Below are 25,032 nucleotides of genomic sequence, written 5' to 3' on the forward strand. Positions count from 1 at the left end.
TGTTGTTGTTTTTGTTTTTTAATTTTATCCCTCCCCCCTTCCCCGGGGATAACATTTATGCTCGCGGAACGGGAGCCTTAAACCTGCTCCGTGGCTGGCAGGGGTAGGATCAGGCCCTGGGGATGGAGAGGGGATGGGGGGGGGAACACGGGACGGGGTTCAGCTCGGCTGCGGTGGGGGTCCCGGGGCTACGGTACCCGGGGAAGCCGCCGCAGGGACCGTTGTGCCCGCGGCTATTGGCGGTAATAAAAAGCGGCTGTTAAAGCCCAATTAATTAAGATGCACCGGGGCTGGAGTTGCTCAGCGAGTCGTTCGCCTCTGCTGCTGCTTGGGACGCCGCTCGCGTTTGGCCCTGGGCTGCTGGGGAAACTTGGTGGTGGGTTTACGGATCCGCTGAAAAGCGAAGATTTTTTTTTTTGGGGGGGAGGGGGGGGAAGCAAAAAAAAAAAAAAAAAAAAAAGCGAGGCGTGGGAGGGATGCTGGCGGCGGCTGGGGGTCCTCGTGAGGGCGCAGGGGGAAGGAGGAAGAATTTGGGGAAGGGTTTCTGCAGGGACACCGTAGAAGCGGTTTGTGAGGGTAGAAGCATCCCCCTGGGAGGCATGGGGGACAAAGGGGTCCTCATCCTGCTTGTCCCTCGATGGGGGAGCACTTCTAAGGCCATGTGTAGAAACTGGAAGCGGGGCACAGGGCATGAGGGCAGGGGCTTGGCGTGGGCAGCGCGATGCCCTGTGCTCGGTGAAGCCTTTGCTTTTAGTTGAGGAGGGAGTTAAGAGCAGCAAACGAATACATTTTTTATTTTTTTTATTGCTTTGACACATTAATTATAATCTTTTCTCTGATATTCCCCTCTCCTCCTGTGTGGGTAGCTACCATGGTGAGATCAGGCTGTGGGTGTAATTCTTCCAGCGCTCCGAGTGCTTACACATATGGAAACCCACTTTGGAACAGTTTGTGGCTGCAAACCTGCCGCCATGCCCGTCCCTCTCCCCTGCTCTCTGAGTGCCTCTGTGCTCAGCGTGCATGCCACAAGCTTGCAGCTCGTGCTGCACATTGCCAAACTGTCGCTGGGCTTTGCCTCGCCAGACTGTGACATCCCGTGTCCTGCTGCTGCCCCTGTCCTGTCCCTCCCCAAGCATGGGTTGCAGCAGGAGAAGGGGTTTGGGAGGCCTGGGGCTATGCTCCCACCCATGGCATGCTCCAGGCAGTGTCCCTGCCAGACACTGGGGTTAGTGGAGTGCGTCATGACCCAGGTGGCTGCAGAGACCACTGCCTGCGTCAGAGTGGGGCTGCCAGCTCCAAGCTCCCTGCTCGCACAGACAGCCACATTGGACACTTGCGATTTTCACCATTTATTTGCCTTCTCTCCCTTCCCTGCTCTGTGGAGGTGGACCCCCAGACCCATCAGACCCCCAGAACAGCTCTTTGAAGGCACAACTAAGAGATCACTCGCTGTCCCGGAATCCCCTGCGAGCAGAGGGAGAGCGCCGTGCACTTGGTAGCCTGGGGCTGGCTTCAAGGATGCGCCTTGGTGGCAGCAGGCCCCTGCTTGCTGCTGGCAGCTGGACAGGGCTCCTGGCCGCCTTCCTGGCTGGCGGTGGGGCTGCCTCTGGGGCTGCGTGGGTTGGCATCTGGGGGGCGAGCTGGGTGGCTTGCCTGTGCGCGAAGCTGGGCTGTGGCAGCCACCATGATGTGTGCACAAGAAGGAAGTAGAGGGTCGTGTTCTGACCCCTGGGGGGCTGCAGGAGGACAGGCGGTACGCTTGTTTCATTGTGTGCCCCCCCAAGGTTCTACGTAACACCCCTTGTGCAGGGGTGCTTCGGGAACAGAAAATGAGAGACCTGTGCTATTGGCTGTGCCGTAGGTTGGCAGAATGTGATCGTACAAACTTGAAAATGTAGGTTATTTTCTCCTCATCAGTGCGGATTTCAGTGTTTTATCCAGTGACTGTTCCACCCGATGTGATGTGGTGGGGTAGCGGGGTCAGGGGAGGAGTCTGCAATTTCTGTAGTGCTCCAGCGTCTATTCCAGCAATACATTTCACATATTCTGATTTTACTTCCCGTCAGTGTAAATCTGGAGCAGCTCCTCTGAAGGCAGTGAAGCTGCTGTGGGCTCGTGCATCACTGCTGTGATCGGCATCGGACTCCCTGGGAAAGCAGGTGGCAGCCGTGACCTGCCCTGCACAGCTTTTTATGCTTCATAATCCCCCGTTGTTGGTGCTGCAGCCTCCTATGTATGTTTGAAAGAGGAAAGTCCCCATCGCTCACCGTGTTGGTTTTTGATTGTTTTCTTCAGTCTGTCAGGCTTGGTTGCAAAGCTCCACTCGCTGACACCTGGCTCTTTGGCTGATCAATAGAGTCTCCTGGGGTTTGGATGCCAAAATAGTTACATTAAAAAACAAATCAATTGTTTTGAGTGCAATTAATTTGCTGTATTTTATTACTGGCAGTGATGGGAGCTCCGAGCGCTATTATCCCCGTGCTGGGAGCAGCTCAGCATGGGGAGGAAGGTTCAAGCCCAAGGTGGGCTGTGGGGGGCACCGAGACCTTGGCATGGTTTGCGTCTCAGGAAGGACTCCCAAATCAGGATGGCATCTGTTCACTTGATTGCTGTGATGGGTTTGCCATCGTATGTTTATTTACCCTCTGAGCCCAGGCAGATGTTGGGTGTCTGCAGCAGATGGTGTGTTGCGTACCTGCTCTTGGGGCTTTTATCAGCTTGCCCATCACTTCACGTGCTGCTTCTGGTGCTGTGGGACACCATGAGCAGGTGGCACTGCTCTCCCTTCTCCACGTTAGTTATGGCTTTCCTGACACCTGTTGCATATCGGGTGGAGGGTGCTGCTGCCTACCTGCAGCATTGAGGCAAGTCCCACTGACCTATGCTGGTGGCCACCCTGAGGACCTGGGGTAGGGGTGGCTGGGGCAGGTGGTAGGCAGCAATCTAACAAACCAAAACCCTGGGAAGCATCTCACTGGATGAGGAGCCAACCTGTGGAAATAAATAGTCTGCTCTGTGAGTTGAATTCACCAAACTTCACCCCCTCGCCCTCCTCCCCCGTTGGTGTAACTGATGTCTGTTAATGCCAGGCAGTGACTTGATTCGCTGGCTCAGCATTAGCACTTACTGCATGGCTGCAATGAGACGTGTTCCTGGCTGCGGCCGCCACATGGCTGGCATTGAGTGCCACGGAGGCTTGGGAGCATGAGCAGCCATGCAGCGTTCTGGGTGTTGTAAAAGGTGTTTAAATTGCATGCTGTCAGGAGCCTCCCAGCTGGCATTCCAGAGGAAGCTGTTTCCATGTGAGGATGGGCAGGCAGAAATTGTGAGCAAAGAGGCCTTGGATAACTTACAGGGGTGGGCAGGGATTGCCTCATGCCTGGTTTGTTCTGGGTACTCCTGTTTCCCCACCATAGAGGTCTGGGGCACTTACCTGTGTGCCCAGCACCTTGCCTGGTGGGATGCTGCCTGGGCTGCAGACTCGGGTCCTGTGTCAATATTAATGTTTCTTCCACACTGTTGAGAAATTATCTTGCTGTGCATTTTCAGCTTTTCTCTGTTTACATAAACGTGCTTTGTTTCTGACAACATTCAGAAAGCTTCATGAATTTATGGTGTGCTCCAGATTCGAGCATATTTTATTTTTTCCTTTATTTTTTTTTTTAACACTTTCTTCCCAAATTTTGGTGATGAAATGGTGTTAGAGATGCATATTTCAGCAGGCTATTGAGAGGCAATGTAAACATCATCTTTCATAGAAAAGTTTGTTCAACTTTCAATGCAGCCCAGCCTCCTCACTTAATCAATGTGACTACCATAGGAGATGACTTTAAAAGTGGTGATTACATCCTATCTGGTCTCCTGCAACTTCAGGCGAGTGTGTGTGTGTGTCTGTGTGTGTGTCTGTGTGTGTGTCTGTGTGTGTGTCTGTGTGTGTGTCTGTGTGTGTGTCTGTGTGTGTGTGTGTGTGTTAGGGCTAAGCAAGGGGGTACCTCAAGAAGGGGATAGAACTGCGCAGGAACCAGTGCTCCTTGTCTTGCCGTACCAGCATCAAGCAGCCCTGGAGAGCTGCTGTGCCCTGGGCCCCGGGCATGTTTTTATCTTCCTGGCATGATGCGCCCTGGAACCCCAGCATGGGGAGAGGGTGGCTGCCCACCTGCAGAGCAAAAGCATTTTTGCAAGAGATGGGAGAAATGTCATCCTCGTTACCCAAGAAATAAAATCCTTCTGGATACTGGAAGTGCAGATAGCTTTGGTCTTTTTTTTTTTTTTTTTTTTTTTTTTTTGATTCTTTTTCTGTTTTGTTTTGCTTGTATGGGAGCATCTCAAAAACAGATGGCAAAGCAGAGATTTATATTCTGTTAAGTGCAGAGGGCTGGTGCACAGGACCTTATCTGCTTGTGGGCCCTCCAATAAACCTGCCAGCAGGTGATTTAAATCCAGTTGCTCTGATTGGGAGAGCAGTGTGAGGAACAAGGTTTATGTTATTTATGAACTTTATGAGCAATGTTAGATTTTTAAGATGCAGGAATGATCAGGGCATGGCTCTGTAGCACCAGAGACTTTGATTCCTCTCAAAGGATCTTCCCTGAGTCAGAAGAATGAACCATTTTACATTATTTAGTAGTCAGGCTGCTGAAGCCAGCTGTTCACGTGAGTGACAGACACAACTATTTTATCTCTCAGTTTAGGAGCTGTTGTCAATTAGCCACAGCTTTTGCTTAGCAGTGAGACCTTTGCTGTGGTGGGGAAAGGGTGCTGCTAATGGATGCTGCAGCTCTTGGAGCAAACGTTGCTGCTGCAGCATGGAATGGATAAAACTCGCACCCCAAAATGACAACGTCCATGTACCCTAAAAGGGAACCCTTGAGCTGATTTCAATGCAACAAGCAATAATTAGAAACTCAGTAGAGAGTCAGTAGCTGCTGACTGGCTTTGGCTGATTATTATTATTCTTGGTTCAAACAGGAGCAAGTCTGACACAAGTTTTGGAAGTACCCGGTCTGGTCATGTGCTCAGGGCATGTTGAGGCTGATATGAGGCAGCAGCTGTCAGCCCCCGGCGCCTCTGTCCCCCAGTGCCACAGGACCACAGCAGCCTGAAATGCCCAGGTTCAAGGGCACTTTGAGAACTGGGGGCAGATGGCCATTAAACACAAGAAGCATGGTTGTCTTCCACGGGGTGGAAAAAAGACAAAATGCATGCCCGTGCAATGAAATGGGCTTTTCATCATCGAAACAGAGGATGGTAAAAGCTCTCCAGCAGCACCAGAGCTCTGTCAGGGCAGGCTCAAAGGCTAGAGTGCCTCAGCTGTCCCCACATCATGGGAGTGAGAGCTGCAAGCACTGGGAAATACCCCGCTCCTCCTATCTTCGGTCGGGTACAGGCAGTTCCTGCGCGGCTGGTGCTCAGTGCTTCAGGCAGCAGGGCTTCTGCCGCTTCCTTGGCAGAGTGCTTTGCAGACCATTAGACCTCTCCCGTCTTCCGCCTACACTTCTTCTCTGCCTCTTCCATCGCTTGTTGGGTGACCTGAATCCACAACTTTCTATCCTCATCGCCCATCTGAACCCCCCAGTCAGGCAAATCTGCGAAATGGGGACAAATGGTTAAACAGGTGGGTAACGGAGGAGAAGCTGGGATGTAAATTCATTTACAGTTGGAGGTTATTTGGAGAATAAAGGGCAGGGACTTGAAATGCATGTGAAGATGAGCTCTGAAGATGCAAAGAAGGCAGCTACAGTCACACTGTCTAATTCATCTTGCACAAAGACATTCTCCTCCAAGGTGTTTGGAAATAATGGAGTAGCTTAGTTACTAACATTATTAAATCCTCATCTCTGACAGATATGAGAATTAATATTCAAAGGTTTCCTCCTTTTTTTTTTTTTTAATGCAGCTGTTACTCATTTCCTGTCTTTTGCTTAGGAGTAGCCCACTGAAAGTTATTAGCATGAGTTTATTGGTGCAAAAAAAAAAAAGTTCATCTCTATAATATAAAAAAAAGAAAATGCAAGTAAAACAGAAGACAGCATGAATTTTATGATTAACCATTCTTTAGTTTTCCATCTGTAGATCTCAAAGGGATGTGGGAAAGAGAGCTGGTGCTGTGGAGGCTGCAGCCTGTGCTCTCCTGTCCTGTGTGCGAGGAGCCAGCACCGTGCCCAAAGCCCTGCGGGCCCGGGGAGCAGAGTGGTGGGGTGGACATGGGCTCTGGGGCTATGTTGAAGACAGCCAGTTGTGTTAACAGTCAGGGCGGGGATGGACAGGACTGAATTAACGCTTGTTTCTTTTGCCAAGTTTGATCTGGATCAGACACATTAAAATAGTTGTGGGAAGTGTTAGGCAGAAATGGAGAGATGGAATTGATGTTTGCTGCTGGAAGCAAAGGCTCCGTCCCTGGCCTGATGGAGCCGGGCAGCCTGAGGGGATGGGGGACGTCTTTCCAGGGCCTATGCTGCGGAGCTGTTCTTCAGATGCACCCTTTTAAAATCCATGTGTCCCTCTCTCAAACCTTATTCCATGGCAGAACCATCCACATCTGCAACACCATTGGTGTTGTAATAAGGTCACTGATGTCTGCTGCCAGCCCTTGGCACATCACTTTTGGCAAGTATTGGCTCCTTCAGCCCAAACTGCGGCCTTGAGCCTTCTGTTTTGCTGTGGTCGCTGCCAGCCCTCCTGTGGCCTTGGCCTAAGGCTTTTGAGCAGCCGCTGCTGTGTTGTGGTTCTTGGGGTGCTCCTGATGTGGGGCAGGACCAATGCTGTGTGGAGCTGTGTGGCTGGGAGCCAGAGTTGCCCTGGTTCTAGTTGGTGTCTGCCGAAATGCCCAGTTACGTGTGTGGGTCTGGGGCTGCTCATCAGGCCCTGGTGATGTGGGGCTTCGTCATCTGAGTTATCCCCAGAACATGGTTATCTCCCTGAGTGGCAGCCTCCTATTGAAAGCAATCTCTTTCAGCAGGCCACTTGCATTTATTTACTGCACAGCTTCTCCCATTAGTATAATCATTACTCCTTGGACTGGATTTGAATTCAGAGCATCCCACTGTGGTACTTAAAGAATTAATTACAGCAGTGAAAAAATTCCTCTGAAGACTTCAGTGAATTGGTCTGGTTGAAGTGTTTTAGCTTTGCTTCAGTTGGTGCAGCCCTTGTCAGAGGATTGTGAGAAAATGCATGGGTCAGTGATTTAGATTAGGCAAATTACATTAGAAAAATTGATTTGATTTAGAAAGTGAGCTTTCAGATCACAGGGAATTGCCTGCTTCTTCCTCTGCTGTCTGCTTCCCCCTGAAGATGAGCAAATAATTTAGGGTTAAAGTAAGGGGCTATTGTGAAAGGTGTGTCTGAGAGCAGAACAGAGGTGGGTTGGCATGTATCCGTACATGAATGATTATTTACCCATATGTCGCTGTCTGGAGACATGGACGGATGGGACACTTGTGGCAGCACTGACAGGTGGTTCGAGTGGCGTGATGCACAATCAGGTCCTTGGTTTTAGCTGTGCTTTTTTTTTTTTTTTTCTTCAGAAATGGCTTCTTTGTATGGCATGGCATCGGCGTTGGTGCAGATTCTGGAGTGTGTTGCTGCCGCCTGACTCCATGCTTAGTCATTACTGGGGCTGGGAGCTTGTTTTCATTGGGGTTTTGTGTCCTGGGATCAAAACAAGCATTTCCTCTTCTATCCCTTGTCCTAGAGGTGGCGCAGTCCCTCAGCTGCAGTGGGAGAGTGCCCAGCAGCAGGCACATGGGGCAGCGTCTGCTCAGGAACGTTCCTAAAGCAGCACTTCTTGGTAAGCAGTGCCCTTCCCTGCGCAATGAGGGGCTTCTTCCCAGCCCTTCCCCTCCCCACCTGTCTCGCCTTTGAGAGTGAGGGGCTGTGAATGCAGCGGCTGCTGGCTGGAGCCCCACAGCACTTGTGGCTGTTCCTGAGTTGCTCACCACTGGGAATTAGGGTTAGGGCTGTAGGGCTGAAGCTTGGCACCAAGCGTTTTGCTTTTCCCCTTGTAAAATTTATCTTTTAAAAATATTTAGGCAAACAGCGTGCATTTACCAATGAATTTTATTTCCTTATTGCCTGGCAAGAACCCCTTAAATTCCAGCTTTTCTACAGCCATATTGACAAGCTCATTCTGGGCCTGGCTGGCACTGGTGGCATTACCCCTGGTTTCACCACCACCACCCGTGGCACGACAACTGTGCTGTGGCTGTGGCATCCCTGGACACTTTCCTCCCCCTGTCTTGGGGCTCTTGCGGTGCTTTTGAGGCTGCTGTGCCCTGTGCCTTCTCAGGGGTCTCTGCACTGCCCCAGCAAGCACAAGGAGAGAAACGATGCTGGGAGGGTACCCCCTGCCAGCAGCTGAATTCAGCCCTGCTGAAAAGAAGTCGTGAAAGTAGCAATCCATCTGTCCACTTAGTGGGAGAAACCTAAGATCATTTCACAGTAATCAGCCCCCTGGTGTTTTTTTTTTTTTTTTTTTTTTCTTTAATGTAGATAACTGGCAAAATCTGAAGCTCATTAATGTGCTCAGAGTGCTTTTTCTTTTTTCCAAAGTTCATTTTGACAAATAGAAACTGTATCAAATTGAAAAATAATATAAGACAAATAGATTGCCTTTTGCTTTTTGGGTAGCCTGTATCTGCCATAAAATTTCAGGGATTTTCTCTTCTTCCTGAAACTCTCTAATTACCAGCAGAGTTATCAGCAAGTGGATGTTTTTGATTGCTGCAGGTACCGTTGGATGGTGAACATTGTCATCTTCACGTCTCTCACAGTAACGCATTCTCAAGGTGATGCATTATGCAGGTGCGTTCCCGTGCTGTAGTTGCTTGGCTATATCAGTGTTTCCGTTAAAACCCACTATATTCAAGGATTTTAATTTGGTTGTAAAAACTTGCTCCAGGCACTACCTCAGATGAGAAAGTCCAGGAGTGGTGTTTTTTTCTTTGTAATCTCATTTTATTTTTTTTTTTTTACTGCATTTCTCATTTTTTCTTTCCCCTTAACTGTGAGGACGTAGAGGAAACAGGCTGCAAAGGCGCTGCCTGCTTCTTGCTTACGTGAATTGACAGGCAGTGAGTCAGAGATATTCACAAGGATATCTGCCTCCACGTGGTGAGATGGTGTTGCATTACAGCAGTTTACAGACGGAATGTGGCCAGCACGAAGGTGTCCTGCAGGAGCCCTCACTTCAAGGAGTCATCAGGGAGGGGTGTTCAGGGTGGGCATTTCTGCACCAGTGGCATGTCACTGCTGTCTGTGGGTGGATGCTCTGCTGTCCCCAGCTGGGGGTGACACTGTGGCTTGGCTTTGCCTGGTGTTTGGGACGGTGATGAGACATGATGGGGCTTTGCTCTGGGACTGGGGTCACTGAATTGCAGCAGATGCTTTGCTGCTGCACGACGATTTGTAATTAAAATGCAACTTGTCATCCTGATTAGATTAAGGAGTCAAATTCATTTACAATATTTTCCTCCTGCCCTGCATTGTGTAATTAGCAACATATGATGCTTACATTAGCTCAGTTAAAGGTTATAATAATTAATCTGCACATTGAAGCCTTCCATGGATCAGCTGGTGCAGTGCAGTGGGGCTGTGGCTAGGTGAAGTGCCCACACCAGCCCCGTGCCAACGGAGGCACTGATGCGGCCGTTCCTGGTGTCTGCAGGGCAGCAGCATCCATGTGCCACCAGCTGCTGAATGTGGTGTTGGTCTGGCTCTTTCTTCCCTGCGATGGGCCCTAAAGTGCCCAGCTGATCGTGTGCATGGAAGTGCCAAAAGGATGAGTGTTCAGGCAGTCCTTGTTGGTGCCTTGGGAATGTGAGCATGGCTCTGAAGTGTTCTGGCCAAATCCTGAATGTTTTACCCGAGTTAATCTTCCATTAATGTGAGTTTTGCCTGAAAAAGACTTTCTGAGTCAGATTGGGGCTCTAACTAGTGAAAAACCTCACTTAAGAAAGCCAAAACCAACAAGAAAACTACTGTAAGCTAATAATAATGAATTATATTTTTCTTTGCTGTGTAGTCATAATATTGTCTTTCTTTCCACCTTCTGCTGAGCTGTGAAAATGCTCTGCAAAATGATATTTTTGAGTTGGTGGAGAAGTACACCCCTGTCAACAATATTTTTCTATTGTTCATCAGAGACAGGCTTCATAACAGAAGAGATCTGTGTTTGAAAAGTACATCAGCTGCAAACAGGTTTATTCCAAGTCTTCTCCAGCGGCAGGGCAGGGCAGGGCTGGGAGGTGATGCTCCATCTGGAGGAGACCATGGAGCAGGGCTCCTGGTCTTTCAGCAGAGTGGCCGGGACTGGCTGGAATAATGTATTGCTGCTTTCACAAAAGGTGGCTCTTACATTAAAGGTTCTGGTACAAAAAGGTCTGGAGATGTTGAAATGTTTTTATATTGCTTAAGTTACTGTACGAGGTGCTGTCTCATTCCCTAGAGTGCTGTGGGGGTCACGGACACAAAAGCAAGCAGTAAATGAGCTCCCACCTTTCTTGGTCCATGTATAAATCTGTGTACGTGCCCGTGTGCACTGACGTTAAATTGGCAGGGTGGTAATGTTTCCCTTCTCCAACCATCAATTTCAATTGAATTTCATAAGCCATTAAAGTTCTGTGCTGCTCCCTTTGCTGTTCCAGCCATTTAGCTGCAGGTCCTGGGGCATGATTGCTCTGTGGAGCAGCAAAAGTAAATTGGTTCCTGATGTAAAATATTTTATATATATATATATATATAAAACTCACTGTGAGCAATGATGTCGGGCTGATGACATGAATCTTCAAGCTTGGCTGTTCCTGGTCCAGTTTTGGTTCACCTCTGACAGAACCTTTTTTAAAAGCCTCTATACTCAGCTGGAGTGGCAGCATCTTGTATGTGGAGGAAGATTTCTTTTGTTGCTCATATATTTATCTTCAGAATCATGGTGGAAAGATTTGACTTGTTTTTGTTTTTTTTTCCCTGTGGGTTTGAAATGTTTGAAAATGATTCCTTACTTGGATCAAAGAAGATCTCCTGGCAGTCCTCTGACTTTGTTTCAGTACTAGCAGTGTGACAAATAATGAAAAAGCAATCATTTCCCCTTTCTCCCACTTTTATTCTTGGGATAAATAAATGGCTAAGATCTGTGTGCTCAAAAATAATTGCTCGTGGTTCTTAGGGGAAAAAAATCCATAACACTTTTCCTTTAAATAATTGATCTGATCTTTTCTGTTGGTTTGTATTTCGCACTGGAGAGCGTCTTTGCTGCCACTTTAAGGCTGAACCTGACGAAGTTTGTAATGGAGGCTGAGCAGGTTGTGTCTGTGGGAAGGGGAGTGGGATAAAGGATTTTCCTCTTCTAGCAAGCAGCTCCCACGTGGGAGCTCAATGACAGGTACACAGCAGGGTCACATTGCCATGGTCCTCCAGCAGAACTGTTCTGCACAGCACAGAGCTAAGGAATTTGCCAAAATGTTGAGTGAATGGAAACAAACAAAAAGTCATTTGATTTGCCATGTGATGAAAACAGTTCAAGCATCTTCTAAAACTGGTGAAAGCAGCTGCAGAAACCTCCTCTAGCTGCCATGGGGTTGATGGATGGATGGATGGATGGATGGAGGTGTGCTGGTGCTTTGCCAGGGTTTCTGTCATTCCTTTTGTCACCTTTAAGACTGTGGATGTGAGGACCTGCTGCACCTGCTCCCCTTGCAGCAAGCACTGCTTTACGCCACCTGCATGGGGTTGTCGTGGGGTCCTGAGCTGGCTCCCTGTCCCAAGCAGCACATGATCCCCAACCTGCTGCTGTTCCCAGAGAAGCAGGCAGAAAGGAATAACCTGTGCCTGCAATCCTTGGCTGGGAATAACTTCCAGTCTTTTTTTTTAATATATTTTATTGAATACTTTTGCTACTAATGGGTGCTCTCAGCCTCTGTTCCTGCTTCATAAGCGCTGCTCTCTGGGGATAGTTATGGAAATGCATTTAAATGCTCAGAGATCTGTTACAGTTTTTTTCTTTATGAGGTTGTTCTTCAGAAAGGATAAATGTGACCCGGGTCCACAGCTGCCCTGGACAAGTGCCTTCCATGAACTGGGTGGCAGGGCTCTGGGCATTTTTGCAGTACAAGGGGTAAGTGGGGGCAGTACCAGTGCTGTGAGAAAGCCCAGCTCTGCCCCGCTATCTTGAGGAAGCACTGTTTTTGGTCTGTTTGTTCAGTGGTGCTTTCCCCTCCATACTCCAGATGGGGCCTTTGGATGCTGGTGATGGGGACTGATAGACCATCTGACTTCCCTCCTGCCCTCCTCCTCCAACCTGCCCATCACAAGCATCAATTATACAAGCCAATGGCTCTGTTAAATCAACGGGGCTGCTAATTGAGCGCTAACGCAGCGTGCATGCTCATGCCATGTTGGTCTCTCAGGCATTCTTCATGGCAGGGGCTTTGCATCTGAACAGTTGCAGAGGAACTTTAAGCTGTGCCTGTGCTGGAAGCGAGGATAAGGGTTGCCTGGTGTGTTTTCCCATCGTGGCTGTTGACTACAGCCATATGTTCCCATGTCTGGAGATGCCTGAGTCATTCCTTGTGGTCCTGGGGGAGTTTGGATAAGTTGTGGTTTCTCCAGAGACAGAAACTCGCCATCCAGTTGGATGTCCGCTCCTGCAAGCCAGGGCAATTAATTCTGTTCTGGGCATCAAGCCAGCAGTGGTAGGAAGCAAAGATGAATAGCCAGGCTGTCGCTTCTCCTCTGAGAGAGCATTTTGGGAGGTCGGGAGTTGCTCTGGTGGAAGTGTGGGCAGCTCATCTATGTCAGTGAGGTGTGGAGCTGGCAAAGGTGCTGCTTCCATGGAGCATACCCTGATGCGAACACATGAAGTGGTTTGGTTTTAAGTGCCTCATTAAGAGCTGGCCCTCCGCCAAGTTTGTTCTGCTCTTACCATGTTGTGAGACCTCGCGGTGCTGCCTCCATGCTCTTGGGATAGGTCCCTTAAGAAATATTGAGCCCAGCCTGGTGTTTTTGCATTTGGACAAGAGACAAGTGAACCTGCTGGAGAGCAGAGAGATGACGGTCCATGCATCTGGCTCTTGGCCTCTCTGTACCCTGTCTGCCTGCTGGGTGTCAGCATTAGGTTGTGGCTCAGCTGCTGGAGGTGTCCAGGTGCTGCCCCAGCTGGAGCGGGCTATGGTAATCCAGGAAGATGTGTCTGGGCCAAGTTCTGAACCCTTTGGAACCTGTTCCTGCACAGAACCCCACAGAGCGGTCTGTTCTCTATGCATGGAGAAGCTCAGTTGATTTTTAAGATCGGTGGCTGCACGTGACTTGTCTGAGGTCAGATCGCTTTTGGTAGCACTCTTGTTTTGAAAACCAAACTGGAAAGTTCCTGTTATTTTTCTCCCCAATTTATTTTTACTGTTCCTGTTAAAATAATTGCAGTTGTAGCAAAGGTAAACAGCTGGGTTTGACATAATCGGTACATAAGCAATATCCATTATTTACATGGTATAAAACCTCCACAACAAAACGTATTCCTCAAGCTGCATCCTACACAAAAAGAACAAGAAAAGCCTGTACGGAAAGGGGAGCAGAACGTCAGCTGGGGTCCTCCTTTTGTGTTTAGCACATGTGCATCACAATGTCAGCATTGGAAGCAGTCTCCTTTCTGCTTGTGCTTGAACCAGATGCCCCAGTAGAAGATGGTAATTGTGCACATAGTGCCCCAAGGAGTGCAGTGTGCCTCTCGCAGCTGGGGAAGTTGTGGCAGGGAGCAGCCATTAGAGGTAACGGGAGACATTCACGCAATTGCAGGCAAGAGAAAGATGGTTTTTTTTTTTTTTTTTTTTTTTTTTTTTTTTTTTTTTTTCCAAACCAGGGAGAGCTTTGTTTGTGGGCTAGGGTTTTATGTTTTGTTTGCTATTTTAATAGCCTGTTATTTTCTATTCTTGCTTGGCTGTAACCCATGGAGAAGGGGTTCAGTGTGCTTCCTGGGCACTTGGGGATGTGACGGAGGCAGGAGTGGGGCTGGGGGTGCCCCCAGGAGCCTGGTGGGGGGCGGCGGGGATGGACAGGGACAAATTCAGCCCCTGGCTCTGTGCACATGTGCAGCCTGCTGTGTGTCCAGTCCTCTTTGTGAGGAGTTGTGGATGTTTTGTCTCAAAATAAGTGTGTTTTTGTAAGGAGGGCTGGGGGAGGCCTCTGCGTTGCTGCAGCTCGGGAACACAGTCATGTGCAAGTCAAAGAGCCACATCATGTTGAGTGCTGAATGACTCTGCATATTAATATAATAAAACAGAGGAACACACTGTCACGACAGTCTCTGCAGCAAGAATCCGGGGGGTTATTTTAACCCAGGCAGTGTTAAATCTTTCTATCTCCTGAAAGTTGCACCCCAGATGTATGGGCTGAGGGTAGGAACATTTAACAGGGGCTCCATTTAATAGGAGTTCTTATGCATGTTGTGGTCTTCAGAACATTGCTTTGCTATTTTTTTTTTTTATGTCTTGCTCATGACTGTAGTTCAGTTCCTCAAATAGGACAGGGAGCAAAACTGATACAAGACTTTTTATTGAGATGTAATATATAAGAACATGGTTTCATCTGCTGCTTTGGAAGCAGAGAAGTGTACGTGTAAATATACGTGTGTATGTATATGTATATGTATATTTTACATATGTACAGACTATAGAGATGTACATCTCCAGCCTGGGGCTACAGCACTCCTCTCCTGCAGCACTGATGTGCTTTGGACGCTGTGTGCACAGCATGGGTCCCCTGGTACTGGAGAAGACCTGATGCTGGGCTGCTCTGTGCTTCCGTGCTCTGCAGCGGTTGTGAGCATCTGTCCACATCTGTGAAAAATACCTCTATTTCCAGGTTCTGCCTTTGCGTTGGGGCAGCTTTCTCCTCTCATTATGGAGAGGCTTTGATACATCATGTGAGATAACTTTTTCTCCCTTGATGGGGAGGTTCTTTGAGGCTGTCATTGACTCCTCTCTTGCAATGTGTTTTATCAGGGGGAGGCAGGCAGTCATTTTTTTTCTACACAGTTTAATTTTGCCTTGCATTAAGCAGAGGTGGTTCCAAATTGTCCTTGTTTCCCCCCATTGAGGATGATCTTATTTTACTTCGTACCCTCTTTAACGTCCTGGCTGTGGTCTCTCTATCTCCGTAGAAGCTTGCCCATTAGATGGGCACTTCTTTTATTTCCCCAAATCAGCACCTGCCAGATAAGCAATCTGGAGCCCTTGGTTACATTGTGATGGGCAGATGAAATCCCCTCTAAGTGACCCTGAAACAAGGTCTGAATTATTAATGATTTTTTCTTTTCAGCGTGGGTTTCTGGTAACACTGGGCATATCTCAGTGATGAAGATGGTGCTGAATACTGTCAAGAAATCTGAGGAGGCCAAGAGAGAGGGATTTCCAAAGCAGAAACAAATTGTTTTTCATTCTTAGTTTTTCATGACAATGTAACATATTCATTAAAATTGCCTCAATTTAACTTCAGGGGAGAAGAGAAGCTTCAGGACTGGTGTACCTGGAAGGCTGTGTCCTGCTGGCTAATCGGTTTGCTGTACTTTAGGTTTTCACCTAGAGTTTTTTTTTTTTGTTGTTGTTGTTGTTTTGTGTTTTGTTTTTTGATACTTTCAGCATCTTTTCACACGTGGTTCTGTTTAAAAAGTGCTTTGCAATCTGCGGGAAGAAGATGCTAGGCACCTCTACCCCTGTTCTTCAGGCAGAGAAGCCCAGTGGCTGTGGTCCCTTCCAGAGCTGCAGGTCTGCAGCTCCGTCCTGCTCACCTCATGTGCCTGCACTAGGCACCATGAATTGCCCTCAGTGTGACCAGTTCGATAATTGAGGGGCTGAATATCTCCACCCCTCTGGGCATTGGTCTTCCCCTTCAGTGGTCTCCTTCCTCTTCATTTATCTGTTGTTCATCTGCCTGTGTCCCAGTGGGATTTCAGAATTCCTTGCTCAGCTTTGCAGGGTTGAACTGCCAAGTTCTGCTGGGGTCATGGCGGTACACAAAGCACCAGGAGCCTGCTGGAGCTGCTGGTCTTAAGGCTGCCTATGCAAGCCCCGTGCAGCCACCCAGCAAATCTGTGCTGTTGCTGTGCTTGTTCTAGGACAGCCTCTGAAGAACATGGTCCTTGCTTTCTGCTTAGGAAAGGACTTCAAGGAGTTTTGTTGTGCAGCTTGTGCTGTGTCTCTGGGGTACAAGCTGAAACTTTTGGTTCTGTGTCTACTATATTCTCCTCCAAATTTGGGGAAAAAGAAAGGGGTGGGGTGGGGGGAAGAATAATACACCTTCAAATTTTCTTGCTGTACAAGTGTGGCCTTGTTGAGGTGATCATGATGCTGACAGGTGCAGATCCTACAGTGTGCTTAAGTGGAGGCACAAAAGTTTTCAGGCTATGGATTGTAGATTTTAAGGTCTTGCAGCCCAAAGGTGTTTCTTGTCTTTGCAAATGTTTCTGATGCTGTATAAATGCTGTCTTTGAGGTTTACCGGCAGCTGGCATTATCTCATGCTTTCATTTAAAAATCAGAGTGCCCATTTTGTATCTCTAAGAGAATTACAGAAGCTCTCTTTGCAGCTTTGCACACAAATGGAGATTGACGGGCACTAGCTTATGATCTCACTGCTCTGACAGTGCTTGACACAGAGGGACTTTCAGTTAGTGGCTACGAGGCATCGATTGCATGTGGGCACAGGGCATTGCAGCCCTTAAATATGGTGGGTTTCATTTGTCACAGCTGTCAGTGGCTTGAATCCATCTCTGGTGCTGTTAATCCATCCCAAGTGGAGATCCCAGAGACGTTTTCTGGTAGTGGGGAGAAGTTTACTTTCTGCTCAAGCCGTCAACAGATGGTTTGCAACAGAAACAGAGACAAGGATGTTACTGATCGCAAATGGCTATGAGTGTACCCGAACACTGCTTGTGGGTGCAGGCTGCTTTTCAGGTCTCTTTTTGGGGATAGTGAGGGTTTACGGTGAAGCCACCGGGATGCCAATGGGGAAAGTGAAGCATTGCCCTGCTCCACCAGCACTGACTGATTTCTGTGCTTCTATGGAGAACTGGGAGTTAAATTCCTATAAACCCCTTAGAAAAAGGCAGAGCACTTTGTATTTATTTTGCATGCGGTTATTCCTCCTGCTTCTCTTTGTCAGTAGTTTGATTACTGTTGAAATCCCTCTCCTCCCTGGGCGTAGGCAGCAGTGTGAGGACAGCGAGCACAGGCCCTATCGCTAAGCAACGCTGCCGGAGTGCCAGGTACCGCGGGCGCTGCTGTTACCTCATATTCATTTTGCCTCAGCACTTCGATCTCACAGGCCCATCGATGCCATCGATTAGGGGAGATTGCAATGATCGTAAAGTTAAGCAGAAAATGGCATGGCCTGTTGCTGGTGGGAGGCTGGTGGCACAGGAATGCCAATTGCAGGGAATTGATGCTCGTGACTATTGATTGGCAAGTGCTTTGCATCGCATTGAACATCAGTCTAGTTAGTTCATAAATTTATGGATGTCATTCTGCGTTTGGCACAAACTTTCCTGTTTTCTGTGTCATTTTGTCTTGAGTCTGAGTGAAATGGCAATGTGATCTGTTAGGAACAAAATGGTAATAGGGGAATAAAATACTAACTTTATCATTTGCATTTACTCTACCTCTCGAAGGGCAGTGTGTAGCATACCTCTGCTTCCTAATTTTACTTTCTTTACATGGTTTAAAGCCCACAGAGACTAGTTACGTGTGGATGTAGTGATATTGGTACAATATTGGCATTTGGAGACGGTTGTCAGATAACTTTCATTTTCCATGCACAAGTGCCTAGTAAACACACAACATTCATTTAATATTTGTGGGACAATTTCAAGTCTTTCAAATATACACTGGGTAATTAAAAACAAATGTTAGCTTCTCTTCAGTAGCACTTCACAGTAGTCACAGTGTGGTGTGACTGAGTTTTCAATTTAGCGTTCTTCTGAGACATGTAAAGTGTGTGGCTCCTCAGGACTGAGCTGACATGGAGAGCAGGGATCACCCTCCATGAGGCACGACTGTGGCGCCGGGAGGAGGGCTAGTGGCCTCTCAGATTTAGGGACTGCAGCTGGGTGAAGGCTGGGGTGTCCTGCCACTGTGTCTCCACTGCCCAGGCCCCCTGATGCTTCCTTGGGGCTTGTCACAGGCCGGAGACAGTGTGGGCTGGCTCTGCAAGCGAGGATCCATCTTGAGGTAGCTGCCTGGCACTTGCTCTGTGCAGGCCACACAGGCACGTGGCCGTGGTGGGGAAGGGGCTGTCAGGCTCCTCTCTGAGGCCACCCTGCTCCTCTCTGAAGTGCAGCAGTTTTACTTTTAGCAGAAAATGCCACGTCTGAAGAATGGGACCTAATGAAGAGAATTTGAAGTGCATTTATGCTTTGAAAAGGGAGTCTAAATATAGTGCCGTGGAGTTCAATATCCATCTCTCCAAGGCGTTCAGATCAAATGTACCTTTTTTGAGATTTTTTTTTTTTTCTCCCTCAGCCCACCAGTCTCTCCTGGGAATTTAAAGTTCCAGCTGAGCTCCTGGACTGGTGAATCGTGTCCGGTCTCAGGTCGGCAGGGCAGGGTGAAGCAGTGTGGCTTTTGTGTGACAGATATTGTAGGAGAATGGCCCTTCTCCAATGCTGTATAAAAATGGAAATTCATCCTCAAGCACCATATTCGTTTGTTAAACAGTTTGCAAACTGTCTGTACCTGATACTGAGAGTCCATCTGCCTACCTGAAAGAGCGTTATTTTCCCTTTGCTGATCCACAGCTAGGGGTATAAATGTGATCATCAGAACAGCAGCAGAGGTGCCCAGGCTCATTTCTGTTCAAATCCATCCACTAGAGACTTATTTTTCAGCATGTCCTAGGCTCCTGAATTGTCCTCTTATCATAAAAAGGGAAAGAAACCCTTTTGTATGCTCTGTGCAGCCATTCTCCGTGGATTTATGGGAATATTGGAAAATTCTCTGCCTGTCATGGTGAAGTTTGAAAACGAGCTTAACCTCTGTTTTGCCAGGCATCCTTTCGAAAGTATGTGCTGAGGATTTGTTGTTTGTTCATTAAATAAAACTAGCAGAGAAAAATCTCATTCAGATGCATTATTTTCAGAGAGTGACATATGCTGTTGACTCACACAAATATGTCTCCTTTGGAGAGTCCTCGTATAAGGAATCTCTCAGCCCTTAGTCTTCAGTCATTAATGAGATTTTTTTTTTTTTTTTTAGCAGAGCTATTAAAAACTTGGATCTAAATTCTACAAAAATGTAAAAGATGTCAAACTATACAAATACAATATTTTGTATGTCAATAACCAAGTAGGTTATAAGAAAGAAAATGAAAATATAACCCAAGAAAATGCATTGTGTTACCAGTGGTGTTTTTCCCTGGTTGCTGTATGTTACTGTCTGTGTTACCTTGGTAGCAGTTCCGATGTGTCCCTGGATAATAACATGCACACAATATTATGAAGAATGTATGGGATACAGGAACACATACAGCACATGGGAGTGAAATGAGGTGCATTTCCCTCTGCCTTTCTGCATCCTGAGGCAACAAAGTCTTCACAAGCGAGTTGCTGACTTCCCACGTCTTCATGGGCATGTGGGTGGTGCTCCTGTACTGTTCCTGGGGGCTGCTGTGTCCTTTCTTGGGGTGCTGATGGTCACCATCCTGTCTGTGACAGCAGAAGCTGCATTTTCACTTTTATTTCAGCTGATGATCTGCTGTTCTTCATGGCAGGTGGCAGCTGGACTTTATTCCCTACCTGAACTCTGTAAATGCAGTCTATGTCAAGGGAAACCCCAGCTCTGATGCTCAGATGCTTGGCTCGCAGGATGTGCAAGTAAAGGTTGGAAATCGCAAAGAAAGCTTGGAAATCGCAAGCTTTGTCCTGCTTCTGGTCAGTCTCTTGAAAGAGACTCTTGACTGCCGGCTCAGAGGTTTTAATGCCGTACTTTGGTGTAAAGGTCACATGTGTTTCCTCCTCGGAGCACTGTGCGGTGCAAGGCTCCTCTGAGGGACGGGGCGGGGGCTTGCTGGATGGGATTTCTCTCAGTGGTTAGGGGGATTAGTCTAAATGAAGCCCAAGCATTTCAAATCCTCGCTCAAACCAATTTTTCTTCCCAAGGAGATAGTGCCCCTCTCCCAGCAGAGGGAATTACCGCTTCAGCTAGGCAATTTAGAGCTATCTGAGCATCGGGTATCAGGCCTGCTCCATGCGGGGTTGGTTTGGCATTGTGAGGACAGTTTTGAAGGTTCCAGTCATATTTATAGCACCGGGCTAAACTGAAAGGAATGCAGTTACAGCACACGAATGGTAAAGGCCAAGACCAAAGGTAAAATTCATTTCATGTAGGTATGAAATCCCAGTTACATATTTATTTGTGCTCAGGTAGGCATGCTGCTGCATGGTGGTAGCAAAGCATCCTGTGTGTCCTCCTGGTCCTGGGGCTCCTAGATACAGCTAGGCTCTTTTGTGATGCCACTCGCAAGAACAGAAGTAACAATTAAAGGCCGTGGGTTTCTTACTGAAAGGGTTTTCCCCATCCTGTGCCCAGCCTGCCTTGGGTGTCGTGGCTTGCAAGTGTCTCCAGTCTGCAGCCTGTATCTCTGGTCACTGCATTGCCCAACCTAATCCTGTGGCAGCCAATGAGAGTTTCAGTCAAAGTGCAGAATTGTGTCTTTCTCTGGTGCAAATGGGATAGGTAGGTTTCTGGGATCATATACATTTTGGGGGCTGGTTTAGGAGCTTCTGGAGTTAGCTTCATTTAATGGTTTTTTTTTTTTTTTTGTATAAAGAATTGTGTTTTTTTTTCTTTCTTGTGATGCAGAATTTGATGAAAAGCAGATAAAATAGTAAATCTGACGGGCTTTGCTCAGGGTTATCGTCTTCCCCTGCAGCCAAATGTGGTTGAGCTACTGTCTCTCGGGGTGGCTGCACAAGGATCTTCAAAAGCTTGCCTAACTCTTTGGGAGTCAAACTCTGTCCTGTGGGATGCTGATTTCATTTTATTTGCTATGGGAAGACCCTTGCAGTGACTTTCCAGTGCTCAAGGGCTCGGTGTCCCTGACTCAGCCTGATTTTTTCAGCCTGATGTCTTCTTGTTGAAGTTTGCTCCCAGTGTGGGCGAAGAGGGCACGTGGTGCTGAGCAGGGGGAGAGGTGTCCATGTGCTCTGCTTTTGGTTTGCGTTAGTTAACATATGGGCTTGAGCGCACTGTGGAGCTGTGGTGGATATTTAGGAAAAAGCCAGCAGTTTTCTGTGGGCTGCGCTGCATGGGAAGACTTTGGGCTTTTGCTTCTGAGTTGCCTTTGTTGCTGTTCTGGAGCTATGAAATACTGTACAAGTGCTGACAAATTAATTACCTAGAAAACAAGTGCTGCTAAAGGAAATGTCAGGACTTGAAGACCTGCTTGGTGGCTAGGGAGAGTCCTGTTGTTTTTGCCATTGATTAAGAAAGTGCTGGAATGGCTAATTTTGCACTTTCCTCTGCAGTACTTTATGACACATTATATACTTGGCAGAACAAATTGGATCACTACCTTTAGTATTTGCTTGTGCAATGTGTAGCTCTTGGGACTGAAGGGCAACGTTGGAAATTTGCACAGAAATTGGAATTTAGCTGTGAGGATTCAAGACACTTATTTTGCTTGGATTATACTCCTGTTTATCAGCATCAGGAGGTATTTGAGAGACCTAAAAATTGAATTCTAGGTTTTGTGTTAGAAAAAAAAAAATCTGTTAGAATGAGTTTTTCTTTGGAAGTTGGATATTGGGTGTAGATCTGACTCTCCTGTGTCTGCAGAAAGAGAATAAAGGATAAACCAAGCTTATTCTTAAAAAGCACATAATAAAAAAAGAAATACTTTTTTCTTTCTTTTTTTTTTTTTTTTTTAAGAGTCTATAGGCCTGCTTTGAATCAACAACACTGACCTGGGAACTTCAGAAACTTTTTGGAACAGTTTATACTTGTTTTCTTTTTATGTCTCTGAAAACTAAAAGTGGAAATAAAAAAAAAACACTGATGAAAACACTGAGGCAACTATTAACTATCATTTTTTGATTAGATCATCTAATGAGTAACTTGTGGGAGCTGATTTGAAAAAGGATATTGTTATTACATTGGTTTATAGCAATACCAGTTTTTAACCACAGAATGAGTTTTTTAGGCATTAAGTACCAGGGACAGCAAAGAAATGAAGATCCTGAATTATAATGCTGATGAAAATACATTTATTGGATGATCTTTCTCTGTTGGTGAGAGTAAATGCTAATTTTCTCTTGCTGTCTAAACTGAGCCAGAGTAACAGGCACACCTATGGTGACTGTTACGACCTTTGTGTAGTGCTGCTGTGCTCCCTCCTAGGGCTGGTAGCATTCCCTCGATCAATAAACGGCTTCCCATTTACATAAACACTTCTTTACTCCTCTCTTGAATGTATGATTCACTTCAGAGATGTGCAGTTGTCTAACAGAAATGGTTGTTGCAGTTAGTAATGTATTTGGGGATCTTGGAGATTGAAAGATGCTATCAAACTCTATGATGTCTGTTATTTTAATTTTATGTTCTGTTCTATACAGTCCCGAAGCCTTCTATTCTGCTGGAGGGATCTGGCTCCTTTTTGAGGTTTTACAGGCTGTTTCTGTTGTGCAGTGGAATTCAAATTAGGAATTATTCTGTTCTATTCAGAAGAGAAAACCTTATGTTAAGATGGCAAGATAGACAAGGTTCAATGGCAACAAAATTGTCAGGGAACAGATTCCATGGCAGCTGTAAGGCCTTTGCATGCAGATAATAGCTGGGGATTTCAGCCTGGGTCTTAAAGAATACAAGCCCTTTTAAAGTTATGTGATGTTCCTTTTAAATAATAATAAAAAAAAAGTTTAGCTTTGATGCTTGTGGCTTGTTCACCGGGAGCAACCTTGCTTAGTCAAACTTTGTCTTGGCTTTCCTGCAAATTAAAATGGGAGATGGCTCCTGCTGGGTCCTCGGGGTGCTGGTGTGGGGTGCTGCCTTTGGGGACAATTGATGTGTGTCCAACAGTGATGTGTTGGCGCAGTCCGAGCTCAGAAAACTGATGTGGGACCTGGACTTGAGTAGTCCATGGACATGGAAGCATCTGCAGCCTTATCTCACAGTTTAATTGATCTTTGAAGGCTTTTCTGGCTTGTGAGCCAAGATGAGTTCTTATTAGATTTGGCCTTTAATGGCAGTGCAGTTACCTGGGGGCAGAGCTGCAATGTTACGGCTCCTGAATGTTTACTGACTCCTCCCTTTCCTCCGTAATGCTGCTCAAGGTGACTGTCAAACCTGCAGAAGGCTTTCCTAATGAAATGTATAAACTGTGCAAATCTATCTTCTGCATGCACAAGTTGTTTGTTTTTTTTTTTTTTTTTTCCTTCTTCCTGTTCTTTTTATCTCGTAGTAATTGTTCCCCCTAGGATTGGCTGCATGATATTAAAGAATCTTTTCTTGTTGTGCAATTAGTTTCAAAACGACATATTCTGCCAGTGCATCAATCTTGCTCTGCAGAGGCAGGTGGCCATGGGCCAGGAAAGACCTTGGCACTGCTTCTCTTTTTGCCCTTGTAGGCTTTTTTTTTTTTTTTCCCCCTCTTTTTTCTTTAAGGCTTGCTGGTGAGGACATGTGCCCTGTGCTGGGTCTGCCTGCCCTCCATGTGCCTGGGTGCTTGCTGGCAGCTCCGTCTCTCCTCTCCCCCAGGAAGCACAAGTTCCAAAACGTGACTCAGCTTGGACAAGGTGTAAGAGGGTGGACCCTGTGTGTGAGGTAAAAAATAAAAAGGTCTGTGCAATTCCTTTGTGCCAAATGACAAACCCAGGTGTATTGTATGAACCTTCCTGGGCTTCTGATTTCTCTTGATTTGGTCAGGAATCCAGTGTACATGGGCCGAACACCGAAACTGATGAATGAATTAGATCAAATTTTCAAGGAGGTTGACAGCAAGAATGACTCAGCTTGAGTAAGGATGTTGGAACTGTCCTCTACCGTGTTGTACAGGTTTTATGTGCCTGCAGGCTCTGCATCCTTTTTTGGTTTTGTTGAATATATCCTACCTGTTGTAAAGCAACCTAGCCTTGTTTTAATAAATGCTACATAGCTCTGTACTGTAGCTCCACAGCAATGTTAGAAAACTGGGGAAAAAAAATCTTGGCTTTCTGCAAGCCTGCAGAGCTACTGAGTTGCTATGGGTTGTGTTCTTGCAAGCACCGCTACAAAATTAAAATACCAAGAAGGCTGAATAAAAACAACCCCAACAACAATACCAACCTTCTTCTTTCTGTCTTCTTTGACTAAGACACAGCAGCAATAACAAGAAAAGGTCTTTTTAACCGTCTTTCTGTCTCCAATTCACAAAGAAAAAAGGCAGTAATGTTGCGTTTTAAACAGTTTTCCCCCTATGGATGTTCTCCTGCACTGATCTAATGTTGATGTAAAGTTTTGATTGCCTGCAATGGGAAAGAATATTTATTTAATAAGTCATCCCCATCACAAAAGCCCTTTGGACTTAAGAGAAAGATGTATAGAATAAGAATGAAATGTATCAGAGGTAAACAGAAATTTAATAAGGTTCTATAGGAATTCCTGTACAAACCAAAGGAGTTTAATAGAAAATGAGAGGTTATTTTTAATCATCCTCTGGAACTCCACAGCACGGATTTAATTAAATTATGTAGGCTGAGTAGAAAAAAAATGGAAAAAGGAAAGATGACTAATTTTCTATTAAACTTTATTCAAGTTTTTCATAAAATAAATTAAGTTAATGACTCATTTCTGTTTGTGTCGCCTTGGTGAAAGCTGGTATTTACGAAGTTTAAACTTTGTCACCAGTATTTCCAGTCTGTCCTAGTCCTTCTGCCCCTTGTCTGGTTATTCTGTGCCTTCGTGTGGGCACTCAGTAGCAAGATAGACCTCTGGAAGATATGAGGCAGTAGGGTCCTAAGCACTGCTGAGCCTTTGATTTATTGTGGGTCCATAGAGTTTTCTACATTTTTATTTTCTGT

At 46.6% G+C, this 25,032-nt stretch overlaps 2 protein-coding genes across 3 annotated transcripts in view; both read left to right on the forward strand.

Moving 5' to 3' along the window:
- TMEM132B (transmembrane protein 132B) overlaps positions 1–25,032 on the forward strand; it is a 254,751-nt gene that overhangs the window by 351 nt on the left and 229,368 nt on the right. The window lies entirely within an intron of this gene.
- Positions 285–24,133, forward strand: LOC311420584 (uncharacterized protein). 2 transcript variants are annotated; one of them, XM_084491629.1, is made up of 5 exons: positions 285–376; positions 7,694–7,789; positions 8,728–8,802; positions 23,639–23,797; positions 23,900–24,133. In XM_084491629.1, the coding sequence occupies exons 3-5, from the start codon at positions 8,738–8,740 to the stop codon at positions 23,988–23,990; spliced, it is 315 nt and encodes a 104-aa protein (XP_084347755.1). In that variant the 5' UTR covers positions 285–376; positions 7,694–7,789; positions 8,728–8,737; the 3' UTR covers positions 23,991–24,133. The 2 variants fall into 2 exon arrangements, with proteins under 2 accessions (XP_084347755.1, XP_084347756.1); XM_084491630.1 differs by lacking the exon at positions 285–376 and adding an exon at positions 3,287–3,325.

Source organism: Aythya ferina, assembly GCF_964211825.1.
Source record: "Aythya ferina genome assembly, chromosome: 17".
In the NCBI taxonomy this organism is placed as follows: domain Eukaryota; kingdom Metazoa; phylum Chordata; class Aves; order Anseriformes; family Anatidae; genus Aythya; species Aythya ferina.